The sequence below is a fragment of the Leptodactylus fuscus genome, chromosome 2 (genome assembly GCF_031893055.1).
Source record: "Leptodactylus fuscus isolate aLepFus1 chromosome 2, aLepFus1.hap2, whole genome shotgun sequence".
NCBI lineage: Eukaryota > Metazoa > Chordata > Amphibia > Anura > Leptodactylidae > Leptodactylus > Leptodactylus fuscus.
The window spans coordinates 80035614-80063513 of NC_134266.1; the positions used below are offsets into that span (position 1 = coordinate 80035614).

At 40.0% G+C, this 27900-nt stretch overlaps 1 protein-coding gene across 1 annotated transcript in view; it reads left to right on the forward strand.

The window, feature by feature from the left end:
• Nucleotides 1-13118: 13118 nt before the first annotated feature.
• WNT2B (Wnt family member 2B) overlaps nucleotides 13119-27900 on the forward strand; it is a 53252-nt gene continuing 38470 nt past the window's right edge. The window contains exon 1 of the mRNA XM_075264060.1: nucleotides 13119-13475. Coding sequence (XP_075120161.1) covers nucleotides 13291-13475 — 185 coding nt within the window. The 5' untranslated portion in view covers nucleotides 13119-13290. The remainder of the gene's footprint in view (nucleotides 13476-27900) is intronic.

Genomic DNA, 27900 nt, shown 5'->3' on the forward strand with positions numbered 1-27900 from the left:
CAAATTAACGGTAACAATAATTCTAACTTTACACCCCGCCACCATGACAGCACCAAACACCGGAGAAATGCCAAATCATACTTACTAGGGGAAACCACAGCCTGCAAGACCTTATCAGGACTGTAGTCCTTATCATTAAGGACTATATCAGACTGTTGCCTTGCAAATTTGTTCCAAAGAAGCCAAGGATCTCTCTGTCCATGAAATCGTTACTAATCTGCTTGAATGGACTGTGAAGGATTTGGTAGGAAGTTTTACAACTGTTTTGTAGACTTTGCAGATTGCTAGTTTGAGCTGCCTAGAGATAGATGTTTTATAAGCCTTTTTGTCTTTTGTTGGACTCTTGATACTGGATAAAGAGATTTGCAACCAGTCTCCAAGGCCTAGTTGTTTTTAGAGCAGTAAGTATACGGCGATGGACGTTGAGGGCATGGGGTTCTTCTTCTTTACTGAAAGAGTGCAAAAGGATGTAAGGACCATGTCTTAGGACGAACAAATTTTTTTTACCACTTTAGGTAAAAATGTGGGGTATGTTTTGAAGATTACCCTGCTGTCCTGTCCTTGATTATAAGGTACTGCTGTTTGGTTGAGAAAGCCTGAAGCTCGCTGAACCTTCTGACTGATGTAATTGCCACCAAGAATACAGTCTTGAGAGTAAGCAGCCTCAGGGAGATTTTTCCTAGAGGTTCAAAAGCATTTTTAGACAAAGCTGTAAAAACCCAATTTACATCCCAGGGAGGAGGTAGGTTAGACATTTTTTGTTTGAATCTGGCAACATCTCTGCAGAATCTCTTAATTCAGTGGTGTTCACTGAGACAGACATCGAAGATGGAACTTGAGGCAGATATCTGTACCTTACTGGTGTTCAGGGAAATGCCTTTCTCCAGGCCCACTTAAGGGAAGTCCAGGATTTGCATCATGTTTGGTCTGATAGGATCTTGGACCCAAGTATGACAACAGGAGAAAAATCTATTGCAGAGCTTCTGATAAATAGAAACAATGAATGACTTAGGAGGATGACTGGGGAAAGACCCTTTGCTACTAGAATCGACCTTTATACTTTCAGGCAGTGTGGATTCTCTAAGTTTGGATGAAGAACTGGGCCCTGGAGAAGGAGGACTCTCTTTGATGGCAGATGAAGTGGATCGTCTACAGCCAGGTCTTTTAGCAAAATGAACCAAGATCTTTTTGGCCAGTATGGGGCTATGAAGATTACCTTCAGGTACCTGAACATGTGCCTTTTGGAGTTGCAGTAGAGTTCTCGTGATGAGAGGAAAATGAGGAAATGTGTATCAAATCAAATCAAATAGGCTTTATTGGCACGTCCGAATGGATATTTGGCATTGCCAAAGCTAGTAAAGTGGGCGGGGGAGTTGGAGTCGAGGGTGAGAGTATGGGGTAAGGGAGTGGGGGGGGGCTGATTTGGGGTATAACAGTCCATGGAGTCTCAACTTCCTCTTAGTTGGTGACCGCTATATGGGGAGGTGGGGTAGGGTGGGGCAGGAGGTTTGGGGTATAACAGTCCGTAGAGTCTCATCTTTCTCTTAGTTGGTGACCGCTATATGGGGAGGTGGGGTGGGGCAGGTGGTTTGGGGTATAACAGTACGTGGAGTCTCATCTTCCTCTGGTTTGGTGACAGCTGGACACGTATTGGGCAGCGATCTCCACAGTGGTCTCTTCTTCTCCCAGTAGGATGTAGAGTTTCCTCTTCTCGTCTTTTCAGCCCAGTGGAATTTTTTTTTGGATTGAGAACTGAATATGTCTGAATCTTATTCCACCTTCATATTACAAAACTGCGTGGCTGCGGAATTGTCTGAGAATATTTTTAGGTGTATTGAGCCAGAACATGTTGGGACTGTAGAATTGCCTCCCAAGTGGCCCTCAACTCCTACTAGTTGGATGAAAGATAATTTACCATTGGGAACCATTGGTCCTGTACCTGTGCACCCCATCCCTAGACAATTCCATCCATGTTCAAGGTTATCACAGGGTTTTTGAACCAATGGGGAAGTGTGGGAGATTGGGCTTTTAACTTCTTTTTCCTGTTCCTATTAGGGTCATGTCTCAATCTCTTCAGAGTTTGGTGCTGTTACGATGGCACGGTGCAAAATCTCAAATTTATGGTTACTGCATAATAGTTGGTCTGCATTAGTAGGTTGTGTACCTCTACATAATATGATAATTTGTCATTTGCATTTGATGTACAGTGCAACAGTACATACCAATGTCCCTCAGAAGAGATATGGCCAAGAATTGTGTGCTGTCCTGGCAGCAAACATTTTTAAAGTGAATTTCTATCCATAAAGATCATTTTGTTATTTAATCTAAATATTTGCAAACCTTTGTTGAGATTCATTTCTTAAAATATCTTAATAGCGGCCTAATTCCTGTTTTCTGAGAGAGTCCTCCAAATATCTCTGGTGTATGTATGCCATATCTTTCATAGGAAAACCACTTTAAGCCTTGACCCTAGAAGTGCCCTTGAACTGCCTCAGTGCAGGTAAAGTTTATATATAACCTGTCCTTTTATGGAATGTGACCCAAATTTGCCTGACATTTTACCAAAAATTTCTGGAATATACATAACTGTTGGCAAGTATGATGTGATAACAAGGATTTTGATGGCTTGGACCTCCATTGATCACAAAACAGAGGTCCCTGAATCCCCAATTTAAGGGAATAAGCATTGATAATTAGAGAATCCGTTAAACTCAGTTAGAAGACACTTTACAGTAAGTTGTAAAATTTCTCAAGGCCAGAATCTCATCTTTTTACCATTTATGTTTATGCGGGACACTCAAAGCTTTGCATCAGAAAAATGGAAGTCTGATCATTATAAAGATATACTAATAAGTGAATCACAGTGAGTAGGAGTTGCCTGGAAGATATACATCACTTATTGTATTTTCTTGCAGTAAAACAGCTGACAATAACTGGCATAAGGATACTTTTATTTTTATACAGTATCTGATTTTTTATGTTATTGTCTAATCATTCACACAATTGCTACATTAAGCTCCTTATAGCTTTCCTTCTCCCTGTTGCAAAAGTCATCCAACCTAAAATAGATAGAATTTACTTTCCATAAAGCTCACTGAAAGCTGATATCATTGAAAACCATGCTGCACATATTTTGGCATTAGTACCTGCTTCCATCATTTTTGGCTGTCGTCTCAATGATTTGAACATTACTACTTACAGGTCTGAGGGAAACCCCCAAGTTCCAGACATAGTGACATGTCTTCTGCCTTCTTCATAACTGTTGTCTGGAGAAAATAGCTCATCATAATGTACAAAGCCAAAAGACATTGGGGTGGAATTACTAAAGTACTGTTTGACCAAAAAGAAAAAAGGAAAAGTAGTATGCTCAATTAGATATATATATTCATTCTAAAATATCATATTTATATTCAGGTGTTATGTTAGGGGTGGATGGATAGATAGATAGATAGATAGATAGATAGATAGATAGATAGATAGATAAGAAATAGATAGATAGATAGATAGATAGATAGGAGATAGATAGATAGATAGATAGATAGATAGGATACGATACCAAACAGTTATACAATTTAAAGAGGACCTTTCACTACCTCCACCAATTCAAGTTCTTAATTCAAGTTCAAGGGGTTGTCCAGGATAACCTTCTTTTTATGAGGCCAGGGAAAGTGTAAAGAATAAAAATAATTTTAAAAAAAAAAAAAAAAACATACTCACCTGTCCCAGAAGAGACCACTGAGACTAATCAGCTGCCTAAGGAAGACTATGATACCAAGAATGACTAGCCTGGCACAGAAGTTGTTCATGGTGCCCCATGAGTTTATTAGGCTGTCTGTACACTGTAAGGATGTGCTAGACTCTCCAAAGAATGAAGGCTGTTATCTCCCCTGGCTACTTAAGGAAGTTTGTGAATGAGTTATCTGTCTGTATTACTTAGAATGACCTAATAGGCTATTTGATAAAGAGACTTCCAAAAACAGAAGACTACCACTTTAACCTCTTTCTTGCCAGCAATGTAATAGACTGATATGGCAAGAAGGTCATTCAACGCGCTATTTTAGCAGGGATGATGTGCACAGGAGCTCTGCCTGCAGCATTAGGCCTAATTCACATCTGCATTCAGTACTCCATTTGGGGAGTCTGCTTGGGGAGCCCCCGAATGGAATACCGAATGCATTGACAAGTGGTGAGCTTATGAAAGCACACGGACCCCATTATAGACTACAGTATAATATAGATTATAATGGGGTCCGTGTGTTTTCCGTGTGGTGTCGGAACATGTGGAGAGAAAAGTACTTCATGAACTACTTTCCTCCCTGCATGACTCATGCAGAAAATACACGGATATGAACCAGGCCTCGCAAGCAGCTCTACTCCAAAACCGACAGCCTCCCATATATGAATGTACATACAGAGTGAGATTTCAGTCAGTATGTAGGAACGCACCCTTGACTTCTCAATATAGAAAAAGCAGAGATTTCAATAGATAAATGACAGCTTATACTGAATATTTTCCATCATATTTATAAGATCAATTTGCTCAGATCCTTCTGCTCTATAATATACTGTATGCAGATTGCCCAGTTTTGTCATGTGACAGGCTCCTTTAACTAGCCATTTGTGATGTCAAGGTTAATAGCCAGGGCTTTTACAAAGATCCCCATAGCTGCCATCATAAATTACGTTTTAGACTATAATTTTACACTGACCAGAAGTATTGTGCCATCACACAGAGATATACAATAAGGTTTACATGAGCAGTTAAAGTCCTCAAGATGAACAAAAAAAGAAATTGAAAAAGCTTTATACAGATTAATAACAAAAAAAACAAGTAAAAAAAATAATTTTTTCCATATACATATATGGTATCACCCCCTAGACTATAATGGGATCCGTGTGCTTTCCTTACGGTCTCCGCACGAGTCATGTGGACAGGAAAGTAGATCGTGAACTACTTTTCTGTCCGCATGTTCCGTGCGGAGTCAGTGTGGAAAGTACATGGACCCCATTATAGTCTATGTGGTCCATGTGGTCTCACTGTACACCACTTGCCAATGCGTTCGGTAGTACTTTTGGGAGGGTCCCCATGTGAACTCCCCCGAACGGATTACCGACGCAGAAGTGAACCAGGCCTTAGATCCAAATCTGAAAAATCCATTCTCCTATATCAATTTATATTCTTTAGTAGGAAATGTTGCATAATACTGATGCCTGCTTTGAATTTCTGGATTTCTTTCATTACTAGAATATCCTGACATACAGAGTATATCTTTATTCCAAAACCATCAACAGATCCCAAAATCTGTAAGGATATATATTCACAGTCACTATTCCAATAATCCATAGGTTTTCATGTAGTAACATGACCTAGCTACTGATATCTACTCATCTGAGATCCTGTTACTGCATGTCTGTATCTAATCCAGCAATAGGAGGCTTTATCGAAGAGTTGTTTTCAAAACTAAAGGCTCTCACTTTACAGATTATATAGTAAAATTTCTTTGAGTTGGCAACCCAAATTTACACAGAAAAGTGTTTGTATGGGGTGGCCATCTCAACGAAAAAAAATACACATCAGTAACCATGTACAGTGCCCCAACCCCCCAGCCAAACATCATGTATTTTATTGCTTCAGCAAATTACACAGAACGAGATATCATATCAGTATATCACAGAACCCGGTATTATATCTCCCAACCCGCACACAGCATAGCGCCTCCTTTCCTGGCCCCTACATGGTATAACACCCCATTTACACACTATAATGTACCATAGTGGTCCCTTTACAAAGTATAATGTCCCATAGTGGCCCCTCCACACAATATAATGTCCCATAGTGGCCTCTCCACACAATATAATGTCCCATAGTGGGCCCTTCACACAATATAATGTCCTATAGTGGCCTCTCCACATGGTATAATGTCCCATAGTGGTCTCTCCACACAATATAATGTCCCATAGTGGCCTCTCCACACAATATAATGTCCCATAGTGGCCCCTCCACACAGTATAATGTCCCATAGTGGCCCCTCCACACAATATAATGTCCCATAGTGGCCTCTTCACACAATATAATGTCCCATAGTGGGCCCTTCACACAATATAATGTCCTATAGTGGCCTCTCCACATGGTATAATGTCCCATAGTGGTCTCTCCACACAATATAATGTCCCATAGTGGCCCCTCCACACAGTATAATGTCCCACAGAAGACTCCTATGACTCCAGTTATGAATGATTCAAACCGTCATTCTATTATATGGATGGCCTACTTGGTTATGGTTGATTAAGTCTCTGATGAAACATCCCCTTTAATTCAGAGTATTTTGGTTTCTCTAAACCAGACAACCTTTTAAATACAAATCTAAACCAGCAATATATTGTACATTAGTGTCCTCAAGGGTTAAAATAACGTAAGTGGTGCTGAACCCCTAAGGCATTTTCCAGGGTTCTTTATTCTTTATGACCAGTTAAATGATACCATAACCATATATTCTACAAATACAAGACACATGGATTGCGGAACATTTCTTCATAAGTACCCCTGAGAATCAATGAATCTCTATAAGCCAACAGTAACAGCAATTTACAAATGAAATACCAGTTTACACATTACTTCCAGTAAAACCACAGATGAATTTGTTTTAATAAAATGACTTATCTGTATTAAAAAATAGATGGATAAAACTCACATTTGGACTTTAAGTGAACACATATGTAATATAGTAACAGGAGATACAGTATATACGCTATATTGTCATAATAACAATGCATGTGGGTTTACACAATGTTTGCAAGATTGAATGCCTTTATGTAAATGATCATGGCTATTTTTTTAAATGTGGATTGTGAGCTCCATCTCAGGCTCACAATGTACATATTTACTTATCGGTATGTATTTGGAGTAAGGGAGGAAATCCACGCAAACACAGGGAGAACATACAAACTCCTTTCAGGATTCAAACCCAGAACTCCAGCACTGCAAGGCCACCATGCTGCCCCAAATGAGCATGGCTATTGTCTAGCCATGATCATTTACACTGAAGGTCCTCCATAACTGACAGGGAACTCTGTAACATAGATACACTGATCAGTGGCGTAACTACCGCTGTAGCAGCAGAAGCAGCTGCCACAGGGCCCAGGACATTAGGGGCCCAGTGACAGCCGCTGCCGCTGCTATCATTATACTTGGGGGTCTTTTCGGACCCCCGAGTATAATGATTGGCGGACCGGGAGAGGTAAGAAACATAAAAAACACTGTTACTTACCTCTCCACGATCCGGGCAGACTTCGGCCTAGTCGTCTGACGTCTCATGACCACGGCCTGCGTCCCGGGTCATGTGACGTCTGACGTAATTGAAGATCGCCTACTTCGGAGGCCGACAGTGTAGGAGACGGGAGATAGGTGAGTAACAGAGGTTTATTTTATGTTTTTCTCGGATTATTATACTCTGGGGTCTGAAAAGACCCCAGAGTATAATAATTGTTTATGGGTGTCCACAGTGGGACATAATACTGTGTGCAGGGGCCACTATGGGGGATAATACTGTGTGCAGGGGCCACTAAGGGACATAATACTTTGTGCAGGGGCTAATATGGGGGATAATACTGTGTGAAGGGGCCGCTATGGGGCATAATAGAGTGCGCAGGAATGCGTAGGAGGGGGTCAGTCGAGGTCTTTGGTGTCAGTCGGGGGGGGCATGTCAAAAGTTTGCCACGGGGCCCTGCCATTCCTAGTTACGCCACTGACACTGATACTTTTGGGTAATAATTTTGACTTCTGTAAGCACAGTCACTCTAGTTTAACACTATCATTTGGGTTTCCATCGTTCATGTATGCAAGAGGACCCGAAGACGGAGACCCCATCTGCTTATAAAGCAGTTAACCATGGACCTTACAGGGCCTTTCTCTCCATCAAAAGCTGTTTGCCGGGATGATTAACCCCCTAAGGACATGGACAAAAACCGTCTTTAGTATACAGCCCATTTTTCAAAACTGACATATGTCACTTTATATGGCAATAAAGCAATAATACTTTTACTTAAGTGATTTTGACATTATTTTTTCTAGACACATTGTACTGCATAATAGTGGTAAACTTTGATCAATATTTTTGGCATTTATTTATGCAAACCCATTTGCTAGGGAACTAGATTTTGTTTCTGAGACCGCGGACAATGGAGCGAAAACGCATGGTGCATTTGACATTATCTAAGTGGATTGTTTTATGGTTAATCCCATTCGTACCTTGCAGAAAAAAATCTGCAGAGGAAATCCTGTGATTTCAAAAATACTGACATTTTTGTAAAACACAGCATGTCAATTATACCTACAGAAATTATGCCGTTTTCCATATAGGTATAATAGACACAGAAAGTCCATAGAGGACTGTGGAAAAAAATGTGATACGTTTCCACTGCGGTCTTTTCGTTTTAAGCCTAAGGCTAAGGCCCCACGTTGCAGAAACACAGCTTTTTTTGTTGCAGATTTTGTTGCGTTTTTTTGAGCCAAAGCCAGAAGTGGATTGAGAAAAAGGTAGAAGTATAAGAACTTAATATATGTTTCCCATTCCTCTTGTAGCCATTCTTCGTTTTGACTCAAAAAAAAGCAACAAAATCTGCAACAAAAAAAGCTGCGTTTCCGCAATGTGGGGCCTTAGCCTGAAGTGTATTTTGAAAGCCTATATATTAGAAATCCCCCATAAATCATCCCTTTTTAAAACTTCGACACTCATATAACTCAAAACAGCATTTGTTAACACTTTAAGCATTTCATTGCATATATGGAGTTGAAATTTAGACATTTCATTTTTCTTTCAATAATACGTTCATTTAGCCCTAAAATGTACACATTCACAAGAAGTTAAGAGAGAAAATTTACAATTTATTACGCAATGTCGTTGGAGTACAGAAACACCCAACACGTGGATGTAAACTAATGTTTGGGTGACAATGAGTATTTGAAAAGCAGATTTTGCTGGAATAGGTTTCAGGTGCCATGTCTCATTTCCTGAGCCCCAAAAGTAGCAGTGCAGTGGAAACCCCACAAAAGTGACCACATTTTGTAAACTACAAGGAATTTATCCAGGGGTATAGTGAGCATTTTTACCCCACAGCTGTTACATACATGTCAATAACATTGAGACCTGAAAATGAAAAATTATTATTATTATTTTTTTTTTACTTTAGTCCCAAATTTTCTATTTTCACAAGGGGTTAAAGCACCTCACAGTATGTTAGACAATATTTACTGAAAACATCAATACCCCATATGCAGTCCTAAATGTCTGTATAGTTACATGGTGAGGCTTAGAACACAAAGAGTGTTATTTTGCTCTTGGAGGGCAGATTTTGCTGGAATAGTTTTCAGATTCCATTTTACATTTGCATCACCCCTAAAGTATATTAATATAATGGAAATCAACAAAAAGTGACCCTTTTTGGAAAATACACCCCTCATAGAATTCACCAAGGGATATAGTGAGCATTTTTACCCCAAAGCCGTTTCACAGATTTTATTCACTTTCTGAAGGTAAAATGAAAAAAAAAAAAAAAAAAAAACTTTTTTTCCCAATAAAGCACCAATTTAGTCCCAAGTCTTTCATTTTCACAAAGGTTCAAAGGGAAAAATACACACCACACTTTGCTATGCAATTTCTCCCAAGTACTAAAATATCCCATATGTGGATGAAAGCACACAGCAGGCCACAGCAGGCAAGGAGCGCCATTAGATTTTTGAAGGGCAAAATCATTTTCGGTTGCCGCATTTGCAGAGCCCCTAAGGTGCCTGTGCAATTGGATGTACCAAGAAGTGGCCTCATTTTTTAAATGGCACCCCTCGAAAAAAAAATATCAAGGTGTATAGTGATAGTGATCATTTGGAACAGATGGTTGGCAAAAGGAAATGCAAAATGAAAATTGACATTTTCCTAAATAGCTCAACAATAGGAAAAATGGGAAAAAGGAAAACACAACCCACTCACGAGACCTTCCAAGGAAGTCAATATCCTGGTTCACACCGTTGTCTGTGGATGACGGATGCACGGACCAATAAGCCCCATCAGCTTGGAGCAAGATCAACACGGTAGAAAGGGTGATGTCAAGCAATCAAACACATCCAATAAAACTTGACTTTTAATCAAAAAAACATATTACAATAAAAACAGTGGATGCTATACGCAAAAAATATAACCTCTACCGTGCATATAAAGCGTCTGGCTGATGCGTTTGGGAGAAACTCGTCTCTTTATTTATACTTTCCCAGATATACTGTATGCTACTTGAGTGCCCAATATGTCATGCCCAACTCATGGCACTGTGAGAGGTCTGATCTCCAGTTATGCTGTTTCCTGATTTTGGAAACACCCTTCACGCAGCCCTAATCTTTTGCCTGGAAATGTGACATGGCTTGGAATTGGAGGAGCACCATGGGCATTAGAGGCCAAATTTGGTTATTTATACTGCATTGGCAAATGCAGGAACTCTGAGTTAACATTAAAAAAAAACTGCCCCCAACATATGATCCCATTTTAAAAACTGCACCTCTCAAGGGATTTGCCAAGGCGTATTGTGAGCAAAGATGAATGTGGAAGTGAAATTTTTAAAGAAATATGCCATTTTAGTGCCCATTATGTTGTGCCCAACTTGTGTCAGCAGAGACCTGCACTCCAAAGACCATTCAGTGGGGGTATCTTGGGCACAACAGCTTTTGGAGTGTTCATCTCTGACACAAGGTGGGCACAACGTATTGTGCACTGAAATGGCATATTTTACAGCTGCGCATTCATTTTAGAAAATAAAATAATGTAATACTTGGATGGTAAACATGTTCTCTGCACCCCTGGAAAAATTCATAGAGGCTTGTAGTTTCCAAAAAGGGTCATGTGTCAGGGGATTCCACTTTACTGACATTTCAGGTGCTTTGCAAAACTGGCAAACTAAAACATTAAAATCTGTGTTCCTAAAACCAAATAGTGCTCCTTCCCTTCTGTACCTGGTTGTTATTGTTAAGTGGGGTAACTGGGGTACAACAATGTCATCTATGTGGGTATAATCTGCTGTTTACATCGCATCTGTTACTCCTAGAAGCCCCTCGGACCAGTGACAGGAGAGAACAGGAGTATGGGGAAAGGTGAGTATTAAGGTTTTTTTGTTTTCTTTGTTTGATATACAGTGGGGGCAACTGAAGGGGGACATGAAATTTTGGGGGTAACCTGGAGGGGGACATGAAACTATGGGTGCAACCTGTAGGTGGGATATGAAATTGTGAGGGTAATGGAAGGTGACATAAAAATGTGGGGGCAACTGAAGGAGAACATGAAAATGTGAGGGTAACTAGATGGAGACATTATCATATGATATAGTGTCTGAGGGGCTATGGGGGGACAGGTTAATGTGTGATGCATAGAGGGTAGAGATGAGCGAGTAGTATTCGATCGAATACCACTATTCGATCGAATACTCGTATCGGTCGAATACCACGCGGGAAAATTCCATTGAATTCAATGCAAAAACCTCCTTGTGCTCCTCATCCTGCTACTTCCGGAACTTGGAGGATCCAAGGTGTCGAACTTTGGTTTCCATGGAAACCAGAACAACATTCCCGTTTTTTCCCATAGACTATAATAGGATTCGATATTCGAACGAATACTACTCGCTCATCTCCAATAGAGGGGTATTTGACTGTGTGATGGGCCATTGAAGGGCATTAAATTGTATGTGGCCACTAGGGAGGCTTTATACTGTGTAAGGGACCCTAAGTGGGGGCCATTATAATTTGTTTGGGCCAGGTACTTTCAAGTGGTGCTGATGGAGGGAACCCATTTCAGTAATCTTTGCACTGGGCCCACCAATATAAATTGTACTTTAAAAATGAACTGTTTGCTATGCCTTTTGCCACAGCAGATTTTCTCACAGTAAATCTATACTGTGTAAACAAACCCTAAAGGTCCCTGTTCCAACTACAAATAGTGCCAGGAAAATGCGATACACATATAGCTACTTCACAGATCACACGCTGTACAATATTCCTGAGAGACTCTGGAGTTTTGTAGTTACTCTAGAAGTACAGCATGTGCTATATACTATACACACACACACACACAAACACACATATATATATATATATATATATATATATGTATCCTACACATTACTGTTACCAAATCTCAGGAACAGTCTGATTTTGCGCCACTTTAGTAATTCTCTACTCAGAGGTGAATATTTTGTGACTTAGCTGATACTGTTTTTTTTTGGTAAATTTCCTCTCATTCTGGCTGATGTGATATTTATACAATACTCTGGATTTTCCAATATATAGTATCATTCCTCCTAGTAGTTAATAAAGGATCACACACCTACACTGTCAGCCATAAATCAAGTCCATAGAAGAAAGCTTAGCTGTTCTCTTTGAGGCATCTGCCTGTTAAGGAAACAGCACTTTTTGCAGTAATGATGTAGTGTGAATCTGAGAGCACTAAGACCATGTAGACAGAGTCAGCTTCAACCCTGTGCACTGTCTATAACTGAATGCATGTGTCTTCCTCCTACTATCTGTGTGTCTATATCACAGCAGCAGGTGGTGGTATAAAGCTGCTGCTGCAGCCCTTTCCATAGGTAGCTCAGTCTATCCTCACCCAATGCAGAGGCACTTTCACACTAAAGGGGAGTTTCAGCAAACTCTGGGATCTGCTACCTCTCAAGTGAATCCAGGAATTCATCAAACTTCTCCCTATCCAATGAGACACAGAGCAAGGGAGCAAGTCAGATCATCCCTGCCTGTCCTCTTCATCACAGCCTCCACAAGGAAGACCTCACCACCAGCAACATCCAGAACCTATGGGTTTCCCTCCTCCATCTCCAGGGACACAAAGCAGCCAAGTTTTCTTAAGAATTTCTTCAGACTTCACTTCTATACGTCTCCTTTTTAACTAGTTAAGGAATCTATGACATTTTTGCAGCACCACTTTCTATTTTAGATTGTATTTCCACAATACAGATTTACATTTCTAGATAGAAAACTACTAATAGCAGTATCTTCATCCCTTCTTCAAGGGCATTTTCACCTTGAGTAGTTTAATAAGAAGATATGAATTGCTTTTACAGATTGATATATAAAGACTTATGGAGGAACTGATACTTTTTAAGATGTTAGATTTGATTCTGTTGACCTTGGATTAAAAAAAAAAAGCAAGTTATCCAATGAAGTGAAGCACTTACCTGCATGGTAATCTGGATTTCCTGGTGTCCTTCTCTCCTGCCTATAAAGCACTTTTTGGAGATACAGTAACTATGCTGGGACTATCTCACCCAGGAGAACCATTCAGAAGTCACCATAGACTGTCCTCAACTCCGGGATTAAGGCATTGTCACAGGACAGGGGCTTCATCAGATAATGTCCACACAAACTGCAGGATGTATGTTGCTTACCTATTAATACTGCTTATTCTGACCCCAAGAGTTGATTCTTCCTGGTGGTAAGTAGCCCATCCATTAACACGCTGCCACATGGACCTGTCATTTGTGTAATGCATTTAAACAGTTAAAAGGCAGGCAAGAAAATGAGATCCATTCTCTTGTGCTGCTATTCCAAATACCTTGAGGGGATGAGATTTAAAAGATTACAGTCAATGCTTTTTGTTAACTTTTTTTGGAGGAAAAAAAACTTTCTTTTTTTTTTCCATTTGTTGTGATTAGAGTTGAGCTTGATACCTGCAATCCATCTCTTTTGTGCTAATCCAGCACATGACAACATAGTCTTTGTAGTTTTGGAATGATCCACATCTTTATATTATCACACTAAGTGCAAATACTATAGTGTGCAGCACGCTGCTTTCTATCACTGTTTCCAGCAGATAACTATGTACAGATCCTAGTAATGTGGACATGGGGATATTTAGTGGTGTGAGAGCTTTACAAGTATATTTTGGCTGGAACAATGATGTGGTGTAGATATTTGGTAAGGCAGCTGTTTGTTTTAAAGCTGATCTACTGGCATTCTCCAGCAAAGTGACTTGTAATAAGTTATTCAAGACATGCTGTAAAGGAGTTAAACTGATACACTGCAATTTGTATATTGAAGCGACTGATCTGCGGGCGAGATAAAAGCTAGACAATAAGATTGACCCTTCAGGGCTTAACAAATTCCTTAAGTCCAGACATTAAAATATTCATGCTACATTCTGAGCATAGCTCATTCTCATAGACCTTTCTGACATAGTCGGTCTATAGGAAAATAATTTGTACCGTGGATATTTGGTTTTAGAAATGAATCTTTGTAACACATATATAGTAGTTTACATAGATAGATAGATAGATAGATAGATAGATAGATTACATATATAAAATAGGTGTGAGATATATTGATAAATAGATGACAGACATAAATGGATGACAGATATAAAATAGTTAATAGATATTTGAATAGAGCGATAGATTAAGCAGACACAATATAGATATAAAGATAGATAGATAGATAGATAGATAGATAAAATAGGAGATAGATAGGAGATAGATAGATAGATAGATAGATAGAATATCTCATACTTTTTACTAAACTATTGCTGATGACATTTATTTCATTTAATATATATTTAAGTCATACAGCAAAATAAAAATTGCAAAGCAGATTTTTTTTTCTTGCTGAAATTTAAGAAATATCTACAACCTCAGCAGTCACAATGGGAACGAACACGAAACCATCAGTTGCTGAACACTCAGATGAATTGAGTCAGAACTGGTCAGATGTAGGAAGCAGCATGTTATATATTCAGCCAACTACTTTACCACAGATCAGCAATTACATAGGAATGGTGCCCTATGTAAACTTAAGCCAACTGGAAATCCTTAACAGAAAATAGAAACTACTGTACAATGCAACATAGAAGTCAAAGGAGGTCAATGAACTAAAATGTGAAAATGAAATACATAGGTTAGGCCATTCTTACAAGAAATGTCATTGTCTTCAATTATCATAGAAGATCTACTAAAGAGAGAACACACAGAGTATAGGAAAACTGACCGGTGTGACTGTCATAGGGAAGTTTATAGAAAAAGACAGTAAAAGGTAATATTTCCATATGTTCACATGAGTATAGTAAATCCACTCGTAGCTCTGGTGTACAACCCTTCTTTTTATTGGACCGTAGAACAATTCACATATTTAATCGTAGTGGTCATAAAACATAATACCAAAATACTGCTCCAGACTGTTAGCCAAGAGCTTATAGAAATCCTCGCCTGCCCTATACTGTACAGTCCACATGTAATAATAACATATATTATTAGATTGTTCTCCAATGTCACATTTATCATGTCTATGTAAAGACAGGCTAATAGATATGAAGTGGAACAATAGGAGATAGAAAAATATCAACTAGATAAACGTTGGCATCTTTTCATTGTCGCTGCTCTTGCTATCAAGATATATCTGATATGTGATAGAGAGATAGGATATAATAGAAAGATAGATATACATGGACATTTGGTATATTTTTATGATTGGTGCCACTATTGCTATTATTTGGGGGGGGGATGTTGACATTTACACTGATAACTAGTTTATGACTTTTGCTCTTTGAAGACGTTGAGTCCATTACCAGATATTATGTAATTTACAATGAGTAAGTGAATCCTAGCTATGATACTTGCTATAGCATATTCTCTATAGAATTAGAAAAGCGTGCTAACAATGTATAAATACACAAGACATCCCCTACAATATAAAGCAGTTGAGTTTTTATTCTCCCTAGATGCCCTCCCTGCTACTTATTTTCTGTATAAGATGCTTTGGATGCTGGTAATAATAAATGATCTAGTAAATGTGTAAATGCATCAAACTTACTATTATATATAAGGATGAATTCCATTTTTTGACTTCTAGGAGCTAGCTTACCTGTCTTATTCCCAAATGGACAATGTAAATGCTTGTTGTAAGGTGAATAAGACCTGCTGGTAGTATAGTCATTTTTAGGTACTGGGGCCAGGAGGGTGTTATCGGACGTTATTCACCATAAATGCTAGATAGAAAAGAGCAATAGTCTCATATGTTATCTCAGGACACTATTCTAGATCGGCCTTCATAAACTGCACACTATAACGTAGCTATAATGAAGTTTTATGTCATATTATAGTATAAATCTTATATAGTATATTATCTTAATACGGCTAGTCTTCACATGTGCCACTGACTTTGACAGAACATTATGTATAAGGAAAGAGTTTATTGATAAGTACATACTATTTGACATCTAAACTGTATAACAAGTGACTTGGGCCACCAATCTTTCCCAGGATCTTTTACAGCCTTTCCTGAAGACTTTTCTTAGACATTTGGTGACTTTTGATTTCTCAAGGAATAATTCAATGAATCTAAGCTTCTTAAAAGTACAAAACCCACCCAAAAGTGATGGTCTGACAAGTCACCAAGAAGTATGAGAAGCTTACGTTTGGTTCAGGCCTTCACTTGTTTTCTACATGATGCGCATCTAGATTTATTCATCACTGTCCATAATGCAGATGGTGCTTGATTTATAGTACATGAAATCTCTTATATCCCCACACTCCTATAGAAATCATCTGCTCTACAGAGTACAATAAACTTGTTTTATTTTAGTAATCGGTGGGTGGTAGTCGCAAACTTCACAGATGGGATTTTTTTTTTTCAGCATGTAACTATGACATCATTTTTGGAAATCATTCCCCTTTAAGTAATTCCGAGGCTATAGAAGACCAATGGATTGGGACTGCTAATGTAACCCTTCATCAGATTTGTTGCATGTGTGCAGCCACTATTAACTTTGCTTTTGTCGCTTACTTGCTCCAAACTTCCATATGTACAGTAAACTTGATATGGATTTCCTTGTCTGAACTGTAGTTTGAATGCCAATATGAAGAATATAGGAAAGCTTGCACAACTTTGGCAGCGTAGACCTTGTGACTCTCCTAATAACAGTGCCCTAGTATTTGGTTTCTCGCGTAGTACTACTAAGGTCATAGGTTCATCTACACATGAAAATGTTTCAAATGAGCCAACAAAAAATTAACTTAAAATGCCAGAGAAAATTCATTTATGAGTTGCAACATATTAATTTAGAACAGAAGCCAAAACAATAACACGGTGTAATCAGATAACATGTGATTGTAAAATGTTGGGATTTATCCATCCCATAACTCATTACACTTACATTTTTGCTCTATGCCTTCTCAAAGTATTAAACCCGAAAACTACATCTAATAATTTGTACACAGACATGGTTTCCCATAATGCTATTGATGAGTTAGATTTATTTTAATAAAAACCTGATTTATACCACAGCTGGTAATAATATGACTTGGCTGGAGCACAGTGCAAAAATGTGTAGAGATATGCAGCTGAGTTATAGGAGTTATATACCAGGCCAGCCTTATGTCTGAGACCTGTACAGTCACATGAGCTGTCATCCATAAGGTTTGTGATTATCAGAAATATTTCTATTTAACAGTATTGGAGTTTTATTCAGACATTGTATAGCGCCGTTTTTACATTGGTTTATATATACGACGTTGGTCACTGTATGTTGTCATAATTTGAACACTGTATGGTGGTATTTGCTTAGGTATATAGGTGTATCTTCTATATTATTTTAACACTATTGCCCAACATATGGCAGTAGTTTTTTCCGCACAGTATTGTAAGGTTGTTTGTACTTTGTATGACTATACACCACATTAACAAATGTAGAACCCAGTGTAATGCCCGCTCTATATAAGACAGACTACTTGCTATAAATGCGTTGCTGTACTCTGTATACTTGATGAGACATTGCACATGCTGTCCTATCTGTGGGCTGTACAGTACAGATCAGGAGTAACTGAGCAGGTTGATATATAGCATAATTTGTTCTTTACTAACCTGAATCCCTGTTTTTTCTACTTAGGAGTCCAATGGGCATCCTACTTAGTGACTCACAGCTATTTCTGTATTCAAAGTCATAGGAAAGGCTATCAGGCTCTAGATAGTACCGCCTTCTGGACTCCTAAGAAATAGAAGAGATTTAAATGAATAAAATACAAGTTATTCTACATTTTTCCCAAAAAATTATATGTCAGTCTTCTATACTCCTATGCTATATTCTATCTGCATGTACTGTAGATCAGACACCATGTTTAACATGACAGGTTTCATTTAATGGGATTTTCCAGGCAGGCTGAGATAGGAATATGTGGCTTGAAGTCCCAGTCACAAGGTTGGGACTTACAGAAACACAAGACTGTATCCATAAATCCCATAGAAGTGAATGTGAGTTACAGCAGCAGGGTAATACAGTGAGTACGGGGTCTCCATACCTAAAGAGTTATGGAAACAGTGCAGCACTCTGTACTATGCTGTTTCTATAACTCCTAACTATTTCTATGACTTACAGAAGTAATGTAGAACATCCGTACTTGGCTGTATCTATAATCCCTACTACCTCAGGCAGCCAGAGACATGGATATTCTCATCTCAGCCATGAAAGACTAAAATGAGAATACCCTTTTAAGTTCTTGACAACCAGTCTGCCTCAGATTACACCTGCCTTTAGCTCAAGACTTAGTTACCCTTAAACTGGGGGAATACAAGGGGCTTTGCAAGATGTAGAGCACTCCCAATTTATCCTATAACACCTATCTATGGACACTTTGTTATAGGGTACCAACACCCAAAGCTCAATTGGATACCATTCCAAACCATTTTCTTTTGGTCATATTCACATATCCCACAACATTTACTCTATCCTTGTCATAGTAGGGACCAAGCAATCATCAGCGATCAGTAATAATGACTGTTGTACTGTATAGTACGTCCAAAGTAGATTCTAGAACCTACAGAGATGCTATCAGGTAAGACATGGAATACACATTATTGGTGACTGCTGGTTTTATATTGGTTCTACTTTAAGAAAGATGAAAACTTTCAGCAATATTAATTTCTTAAACTTGCTGTGTAAGACTTGCCAAGTCTTGGGTTGAGAGTCAGATCTTCACATTTTGAATTTTGAACTCTGATAACCCTCATAAGTTTCATCTGTCCCCCCTGCAGAAATGTGTGGAGTTTGCCGAGTACTTCCATCTTATCTTATATTTTATATCATACTATTGCAGCCAGTCCCAGCATAGCTTATATTTCTTACTGTGCGCCAGTGATGGGTTGCTATGGGTAGTTTTAGATAACTGTTATAAAGCGACCTCACTGGTAACCCTATGATCTTATCGTATTGAATTTTTTCAAGTTCTTTCCATCTTCTCTTTTCCCCTTTAACCAAAGAGAGGACATGTATCATTACCAGTAATCTTACTTCAAGATTGTTAGAACACTTAATTTCATTATGTAGAATGTTTCTGAAAGTAACATTTAATACAATTACAAACCCCAAAATCTTGGGACACTGTGTAAAATGTAAGAAAAACAAGAATGTACTGATCTTAAAATTTCATATTTTATTCGCAATAGAACATAGAACACGTATCAAAAGTTGAAAGTTAGAGATTTTTCCATTTCATTTAGAAAACTGATGGCAGCTACACATCTCAAAAAAGTTGGGAAGAGTGCAATGTCTGCCATTGTGTGGTATCTTCTCTTCTTTCTACAATTAACTGAAATTATTTGGGAAGTGAGGAACCAATTGCTGGAGTTTTAAGAGAGGAATGTTGGCCAATTCTTGTCTGATGTAGGACTCTTGTTGCATTGACTAATTTTTTGCCAAATGTTTTCTGTTGGTGAAAGATCTGGCTGCAGGCAGGTCAGCTCAGCACCTAGACTCTTGTTTTGCAAAGCCATGTTGTTGTAATGGATGTAGAATGAGGTTTAGTGTTGTCTTCCTGAAATACGCACGTAGCTCCTCGAAAGAGACATTGTCATTATGAGAGCATATGTTGTTCTGAAACCTCTATATACTCCTCAGCATTGATAGTGACTTTCAAGATGTGAACTCTTCCTGCAATGCAACCCTATACCATCAGAGATGCAGGCTTTTGATCTGAGCTCATAACAAGCTGGATGGTGCATCTCCTCTTAAGTCAGCAGTACATGGCGTATGTGGTTTCCATAAAGACTGTCAAACCTTGACTTATTTGACCTCAGTCCATTTTTAATGAGCTTAGAACCAGAGTAGACAGTGTCTTTTCTGAATTGTGCTGATATATAACTTCTTTACATGATGCAGTTTTAACTTGCATTTGTGGATTACATAGAGAACTGTGTTCACATAGAATTGTTTTTGGAAATATTCCTGAGCCCATGCAGTGATGTGCATTATCGATTCATGCCTATTTGTTATCCCCCCATTGGGACATTCAAAGTCTTTGCAATTTTCTGAAATTTTTCCACAGTCATTAGACACAGTTTTTTCTCAGATTGATGAAACTCTTCCCATCAATGGGCTTTTTAATATATTGATTTTAAATGGAACCCATTGAAGTCAATGGGAGCCTTTTTATCAGCGCTGATTCTGCGGGGAGTTATCGTGGCAGAATCAGCGCCGCGTTACTCCATGTGAATGCCCCTTTAAGGTGCATTGCTGCTGTTAGTTTCTAAATGTCTAACTTTCAACTTCAGATATATGTTATGTGTTCTATTGTGAATAAAATATGATTGTATGAGAATTCAAAAACATGGCACATTTTACACACCATCCCAACTTTTTGAAAATTGGGTTGTAGAATCTGTGGCATGTTATAGAAGTGTCTGATCTATGTCCATGTACCTACCTCACTCCAGTGACCTACTGGAGCTGCCAGTATATTGCACAGTACAAGCTTGGGTCATTCCTGCATAATTATTCCATTTTACAGACTGTGATTCATTGATATACATCGTTCGGAGTATATGTAATGTAGTAGTAATTATTGGCAGATGCTGAAACTAAGTCAGATATATTCCAAACAATTTTTAGTTCATACGCCAACAAAAATTCCTAAACATCTTTTTTGCTATTAACTGAGCAACACACCTTATAGGTGCCAAATGCCATAAACACTTACCACACTAATCCTATAATTCAGTGTTAAAATGACTGAATAATAACAGACAAAAAGAATCTTAGTGTTTTTCCCTTGATACTCAAATCGTAATGCAATATTTGGTGCTGGATGTATGCGTATTAAAGGTGTATTCCCGTTTGGGAGCAGTTTTGGAGCACTGGTTGGGCATTTCTCTCTGGTACTCCAATTGATCGGTCAGACCCCTACCAATCTGAAAGTTATTCCCTATTATATGGATAGGGCATAACGGCATAATTTATTATAACACTTACACTTTTAAATAGAGATTTTATTTCTGAAACCTAACTTTTACTTCTTTTGGTCATTCTCTACAGAAAAAGTGATCGTTTGTGTTAAGTGAAAAAACTTTGACACTATTAGGGTGCGTTCACACAGAGTAACGTGCCGCGTGATGTGGCACGTATACGGCGTGTGAGACTTTGCACGCCATAAAAGCTCCCATTCATTTCAATGGTTGTTAGTATCGTATACGCCGCGTTATTTTGCGGCCGCAAAATAACGTGGCGCATACGGTCCTAACTCCCATTGAAATCAATGGGAGCGTATACAGCGCGCAAAGTCTCACACGCTGTATACGTGCCACATTATCTTAAGGCTAATGGCTACAAAAGGAATGGGAAATATATAGGAAATACTAATAGTTTTACCTTTTGCTCATTCCACTGCTGGCTTTGACTCAAAAAACCGCACCAAAATCTGCAACAAAAAAAGGTGCATTTCTGCAACGTGGGGCTTCAGCCTAGATCCGCCAGTACTCCCACTTTTATGAAAGTAGTATGGAAGATGCAAAAATGCCAGCTGTGACAGTTATTGGTTTGCAACTTTTTTATAGCAGACATCTGGCGCAAAACATGATAACATAATAAGCCCCATACATTTCTTGTGAGCGCACACTCCACTGCCACTGTTTTCTAAAGTGAGGTGATCAGAAACTAAGGGGTGCAGTGTCCAAATGAGCACTTCTGCCTATTCTGTTTATTCTGTTTATGGATCATACTGCTCTCACCACCTAGACCCCAATGATCAAATCTTCTAACTTTTATACTGATAAGGGTATGTCCACACTATCAATATTACAGTTCATTGCTGTCATCTGTCATGTCTTATATACACAACTTTTTTCCATCAGAAAAGTATAAAACATGATGGAATAAAATATGCCATCATTTTTTTCTTTTTTTTACAAGGGGCTAATGAAGACAAAAGAGAGAGGGGTCTCCATTTGCATCTGTCATTTAGTGTATACTGCTCTCATCTTGTGACGGATGAGAGCAATGGACATGTGAAACCACCCTTAAACGCCAAACAATTTATTTTTTTTAATTGATAGGTGCCATTTAAAAAGAATAAGAAGCCAAACAGAACGTTTCAATGTGACTAATGTAATCTAGCATTTAGTGCCTGTTATATGATTCTGATCTAGGAGTCCACTGCCAGCAATAAAGATCTTAACATGGTGTCCACTGCCAGTTATGGAATTCCAGACATGGTGCCAAGATTTCAATAATGTTATGACATCATTAGTATCATGGGTGAATTATAATAGTGTGCAGGTGCCAAAAGTTATGGAGCCATACTGGGTGCCCAAAGAACATATGACTCCTGGACCTGTATCTGGGGGGGGGGACTTGTCTACAGCAGCTGCTTTAACTGGTATTTATAGTCAGGGCCGCCATCAGGAATTTTGGGGCCCCATACAGCCTAAGTGTCTGCCCCCCCCCCCCACCACCACCACCATTTTAAGACTACTTCATTTTGCGACAATAAACCAGTGATTTTCAACCTTTTTTGAGCCGCGGCACACTTTTTACACTTCAAAAATCCCGGGGCACACCACCAACCAAAATGGCACAAAATGACACTAAAACAGTACATATTATACATATAGTTAATAATATAGATTCTAAATGGTTGAATCTTTGGTTGAAATAAACTGCAGCAAAATCTGCAACAAAAACGCTGCGTTTATGCAACGTGGGGCCTCAGCCTTACGCCTCCTGCATACAAGTGGCACGCATGTGGTTTTCACTGATATAAACATTAAAAATTAATTGACAGGGCCACAAATGCAGACAGATATAGGGTATATATAGGACAGATACAGGGTACGTATAGGACAGATATAGGTGTTGTATAGGACAGATACAGGGTACTTATAGGACAGATATAGGTGTTGTATAGGACAGATATAGGGAATGTATAGGACAGATATAGGGAATGTATAGGACAGATATAGGGAATGTATAGGACAGATATAGGGAATGTATAGGACAGATATAGGACCTGCTCTATAATTTTCAGCTCTTCAATTTGGCCCAGATACACAGCCACAAAAAGAATGGCTGTATATATGGGTCCTTAGAAATGTATAGGTCTGTACTTATATCCACAGTTGTGTATAAAAAGTCTGGTCATGTATATTACAGGTTACAACTAAATGTGCCTCATATTAATAGCAGTGAACCCCATCATGTCCCTCACATTAACCCCCTGTGTGCTTTACATAAGGGACACTGATATGTGAGACATATGGAGGTAATAATTAAGTAAATATCTTCATTATATAGTACCCCCATATGTCACACATGTTATTAACTCTTATGTGAGCCACACAGGGGTTAATATGAGGGACATGATGGGGTTAATTGCTATTAATGTGAGGTACATGGAGTTACTAAAACTAAATTAATAACCCCAAATGCCTGACATTAATAAGAATAGTTACTAACCTGGTGTTTTCTTTTACTTTCACTTTGTTCAGCTTCCTCTCCTCCTCTCCTATTCTGGGCTGCAGACGGCAGGAGCTCCTCCTCACATGTAGCAGCAGGTCCAGGGAGCCCTTATCCTGTGCAGTGAGAGGCTCACCTCTGATTGGTGGGCAGGGAGAGAAGGGGGCGTGTCCTACACCTGAGCTCTAGCAGAGCAGTGTAAGGACGCTCCGTCTACATTTACAAGTACACGGGGACTGGCTGCTGTGCCTGTAATATACAGTAGGTCTCCCGTGCCAATCTTGGCACGCATTTGGGGAACTTTCCCCGCGGCACACTGGCTTAAACAACCTCCTCTGACCTGGGCAGTGGGCACTGCAAGGGGCCCGATCGAAATGTCAGGGCCCCGATCGGTCCCCGTCCCCCAATCCAGCCCTTGGACTGCTGGCGCCAGGGGCCGGGCCCCCCCAATTTTTCAATTTGGCCGGGCCCCTGACGCCAGTAGCGGTAGTACTGCCCTATCGGCGGCCCTGTTTATAGTAGAATAAGTTATATATTATGGAATATTGGACACAAATAATAATTATTAGAGATTATGAAAAGCATAAATTAAATCAATTCAATCATGTATTCAGGTGGGTCTAAATAGAAAATTGTGAAGTTTTGTTTTTTATTTTTCTCACATGTCATCCACATCTTTAGTTTTAGAATATATTAGAATGTATCCTCTGTGGATTTGGATCATGAGCACTTGTGTGTTACACATACTTGGCCTCTTCCATGAATAGTCAAAACCTGTCATGCTAATCTGAAACCTGTGTTACATTCAGGAAATCTGTCTTTGTGAATGTTCTAGCCAGGTGGCTCAACATTCAAGAACTGATCTTCACATCAATGAATAATAATTTAGATACAGTTTTGTTTCCTCCAGTGTCCTTTTAAAGTCAAAACAGCCAATTTAGTAACTTGAAGAATTTTCTTGGGTGACTCAGTACCGAATGATATGTAGAAAATTCTGCTATGGAATTCAAATAGGGAAACTATCATTAGATAATGAGTCACCGGGAAGAATTCATCAGGCAAACAAGACTTCGAGCTTGTGTATACATCCTCATTTTTCATATACTTTAGTATCCTATTTAGTTGGACCATACGTCTCTCCTCCCACGCTCTGCTCCAGGATGTCTCTTTCACACTACGGTTGCGCAAGGATATCACATGGCTATATTTTGTGCTGCAAAGGGAATTGTATGCAAGGTCAATATATTTAAAACACAATGTACAATGGTGTTTTGAAAATGTAAGGATTTTCTTTGAAAGAGCAAATGCATGCAATTATATACATTTGTTCACCCTAATAGAAACCTGTATTTTGTCTTACACAGAATAGCATAGGTAAGTGAAATTTGATAACAGGAACCTGTCATATGGATCTGTTGTGATTACAGCTATAGTGGAATAATTGACATTCTGGATGGGGTCAGACATCATATAGCCAGTGGCGTAACTAGGAATGGCTGGCCCCAAGGTGAACATGTCCCATAGTGGCCCCTACACACACTATTATGCATCATAGTGACCCCTGCACACAGTATTATGCCCCATATTGGCCCCTGCACACACTATTATGACCCATAGTGGCCCCTGCACACAGTATTATGCCACATAGTGGCCCCTGCACACAGTATTATGCTCCATAGTGACCCCTGCACACAGTATTATGCTCCATAGTGGCCCCTGCACACAGTATTATGCCCCATAGTGGCCCCTGCACACAGTATTATGCCCCATAGTGGCCCCTGCACACAGTATTATGCCCCATAGTGGCCCCTGCACACAGTATTATGCCCCATAGTGGCCCCTGCACACAGTATTATGTCCCATAGTGGCCCCTGCACACAGTATTATTCCCCATAGTGGCCCCTGCACACAGTATTATGCTCCATAGTGGCCCCTGCACACAGTATTATCCCCCATAGTGGCCCCTGCACACAGTATTATCCCCCATAGTGGCCCCTACACACAGTATTATTCCCCATAGTGGCCCCTGCACACAGTATTATGCCCCATAGTGGCCCCTGCACACAGTATTATGCCCCATAGTGGCCCCTGCACACAGTATTATCCCCCATAGTGGCCCCTACACACAGTATTATTCCCCATAGTGGCCCCTGCACACAGTATTATGCTCCATAGTGGCCCCTGCACACAGTATTATCCCCCATAGTGGCCCCTGCACACAGTATTATTCCCCATAGTCAGGGGTGAACCTGTCCTCATCACCGCCCGAGGCGGCCGACAGAAAGCCGCCGCCCCCCCCCCCCCCCGGAAGGAGGGGGCAAAGCGAAGGAGGCGGGGCTTCGCGGTGTTCGCAGGCAGAGAGCAGGCACGGGGAGGACCTGCTCTCTGCCTGAGCGTGAGGGGAAGCCGCTGGAGCAGCGCTGCTCCAGCGGCCTCCCCAATCCACCGCTCGGTGCTATGCCAGTCCAGGACAGCTTGTCCTGGACTGGCTTAGGTAAGCAAAAATGCCGCCCTCCCTGGGGCCCTGACATAGCGCCGCCTGAAGCGGTTGCTTCAGGTCGCCTCATGGAAGGTGCAGCGCTGCCCATAGTGGCCCCTGCACACAGTATTATTCCCCATAGTGGCCCCTGCACATAGTATTATGTTCCATTGGGGATCACCCATGAACAATTATTATTCTTTTCAGACCCCAGAGTATAATAATCAGAGACCATGGGGAGGATACAAACATAAAAAACAATGTTACTTACCTCTCCCCAGCACACTCCCTGCTACTTTCGGCCCTCTTCAATTTCAGAGCAGACGTCATGTGAGCCAGGCCGGCGTTGCAACGCATAATGACGCCGGCTTTGCTGACGTTACATCTGGGACATTACCAAACAAGCCTGCAGACTGCCAGAGCAAAGGAGAGGTAAGTAACAGTGTTTCTTATGTTCCCTCACCCTCCCTGGCCCTCTGATCATTATACTCTGGGGTCACAAAAACCCTAAAGTATAGTGTTAGCAGCGTTTGTGGGGTTCGCGGGCCCCTTACTTTCTCCTGCTCACAGCCGCTTCTGCAGAAGGGGAAATGCAGGTGGCCATGAGCAGGAGTGGAGAGCGGTAAGTGAACAGTACCCATTATCTGCTGGGGTTTCTTCAGCAGGTAACGGCCTATTACAAAAAAAAAAAACACATCGGGGCCACACAGTGGCTCAGTGGTTAGCACTGTAGCGCTGGGGTTCTGGTGTTCAAATCCCACCAAAGGCAAAAAACATCTGCAAGGAGTTTGTATGTTCTCCCCGTGTTTGCATGGATTTCCATCCCATATTCCAAAAAGACACACTGATAGGGAAAAAATGTACATTGTGAGCTCTATGTGGGCTCTCAATCTACATTTAAACAAAAACAAAACATCAGGGGTCTGTCGGGGCCATTACTTTCTTGGGCCCTATGGCAGCTGCTACCACTGCTACCCCAGTATTTATACCCTGTATGCAACACCTTTGGGCTTGATTGATAATGTCTTTTGTCCTGGGACATCTTCTGAACTCTTGGACATGCACACAAGCTCCTATGGTGTCAAGAACAGACGTCCTATTAGTCTCAGAAGTGAAAGAGATGCATGTTCTTTTGTGCTTGGCTACTTTATGTCCAGGAGTCCCCTAGAAATGAATGGAACACAATGGATATGTACAGCCATCTCTCGATGCATCCAGAAAGGAACAGGAACTCCACTTTTTCTCACTCCCACTCAGCAAGAATAAAAATATAAAATCAACACAATAAAAAAGGCCCAAATATTTGGGCTATGCACATCACAAATGTAAGAAATTTTGCAATGTATATTTTCAGGTTTCTTTATCAACAAATCAGCCTCCCATTATCCTCACCCTTCTAAACTGCCATTGACTCTGAAATGTTTGCTGAAACAGTCTTGGTCTCCAAAGGCAAACTGCAAGCTCACTGGAGCATCACATTTCAACTCACCATAGAAGTCTATAGAGAGAAGGGGGGAAGAGTAGGTGCTAAGTGAGATAGAAGCAGAGAAATGGGACCAGATGAGCAGAGCAAAAGAGAAGCTCAGGCGAGATGGTAGTCCCCATATTATCATGTAAAGAAAAGAAGTCTACAATCATCAAACAAAAGTAAATTAGGAAAAAGTGATACCTAAG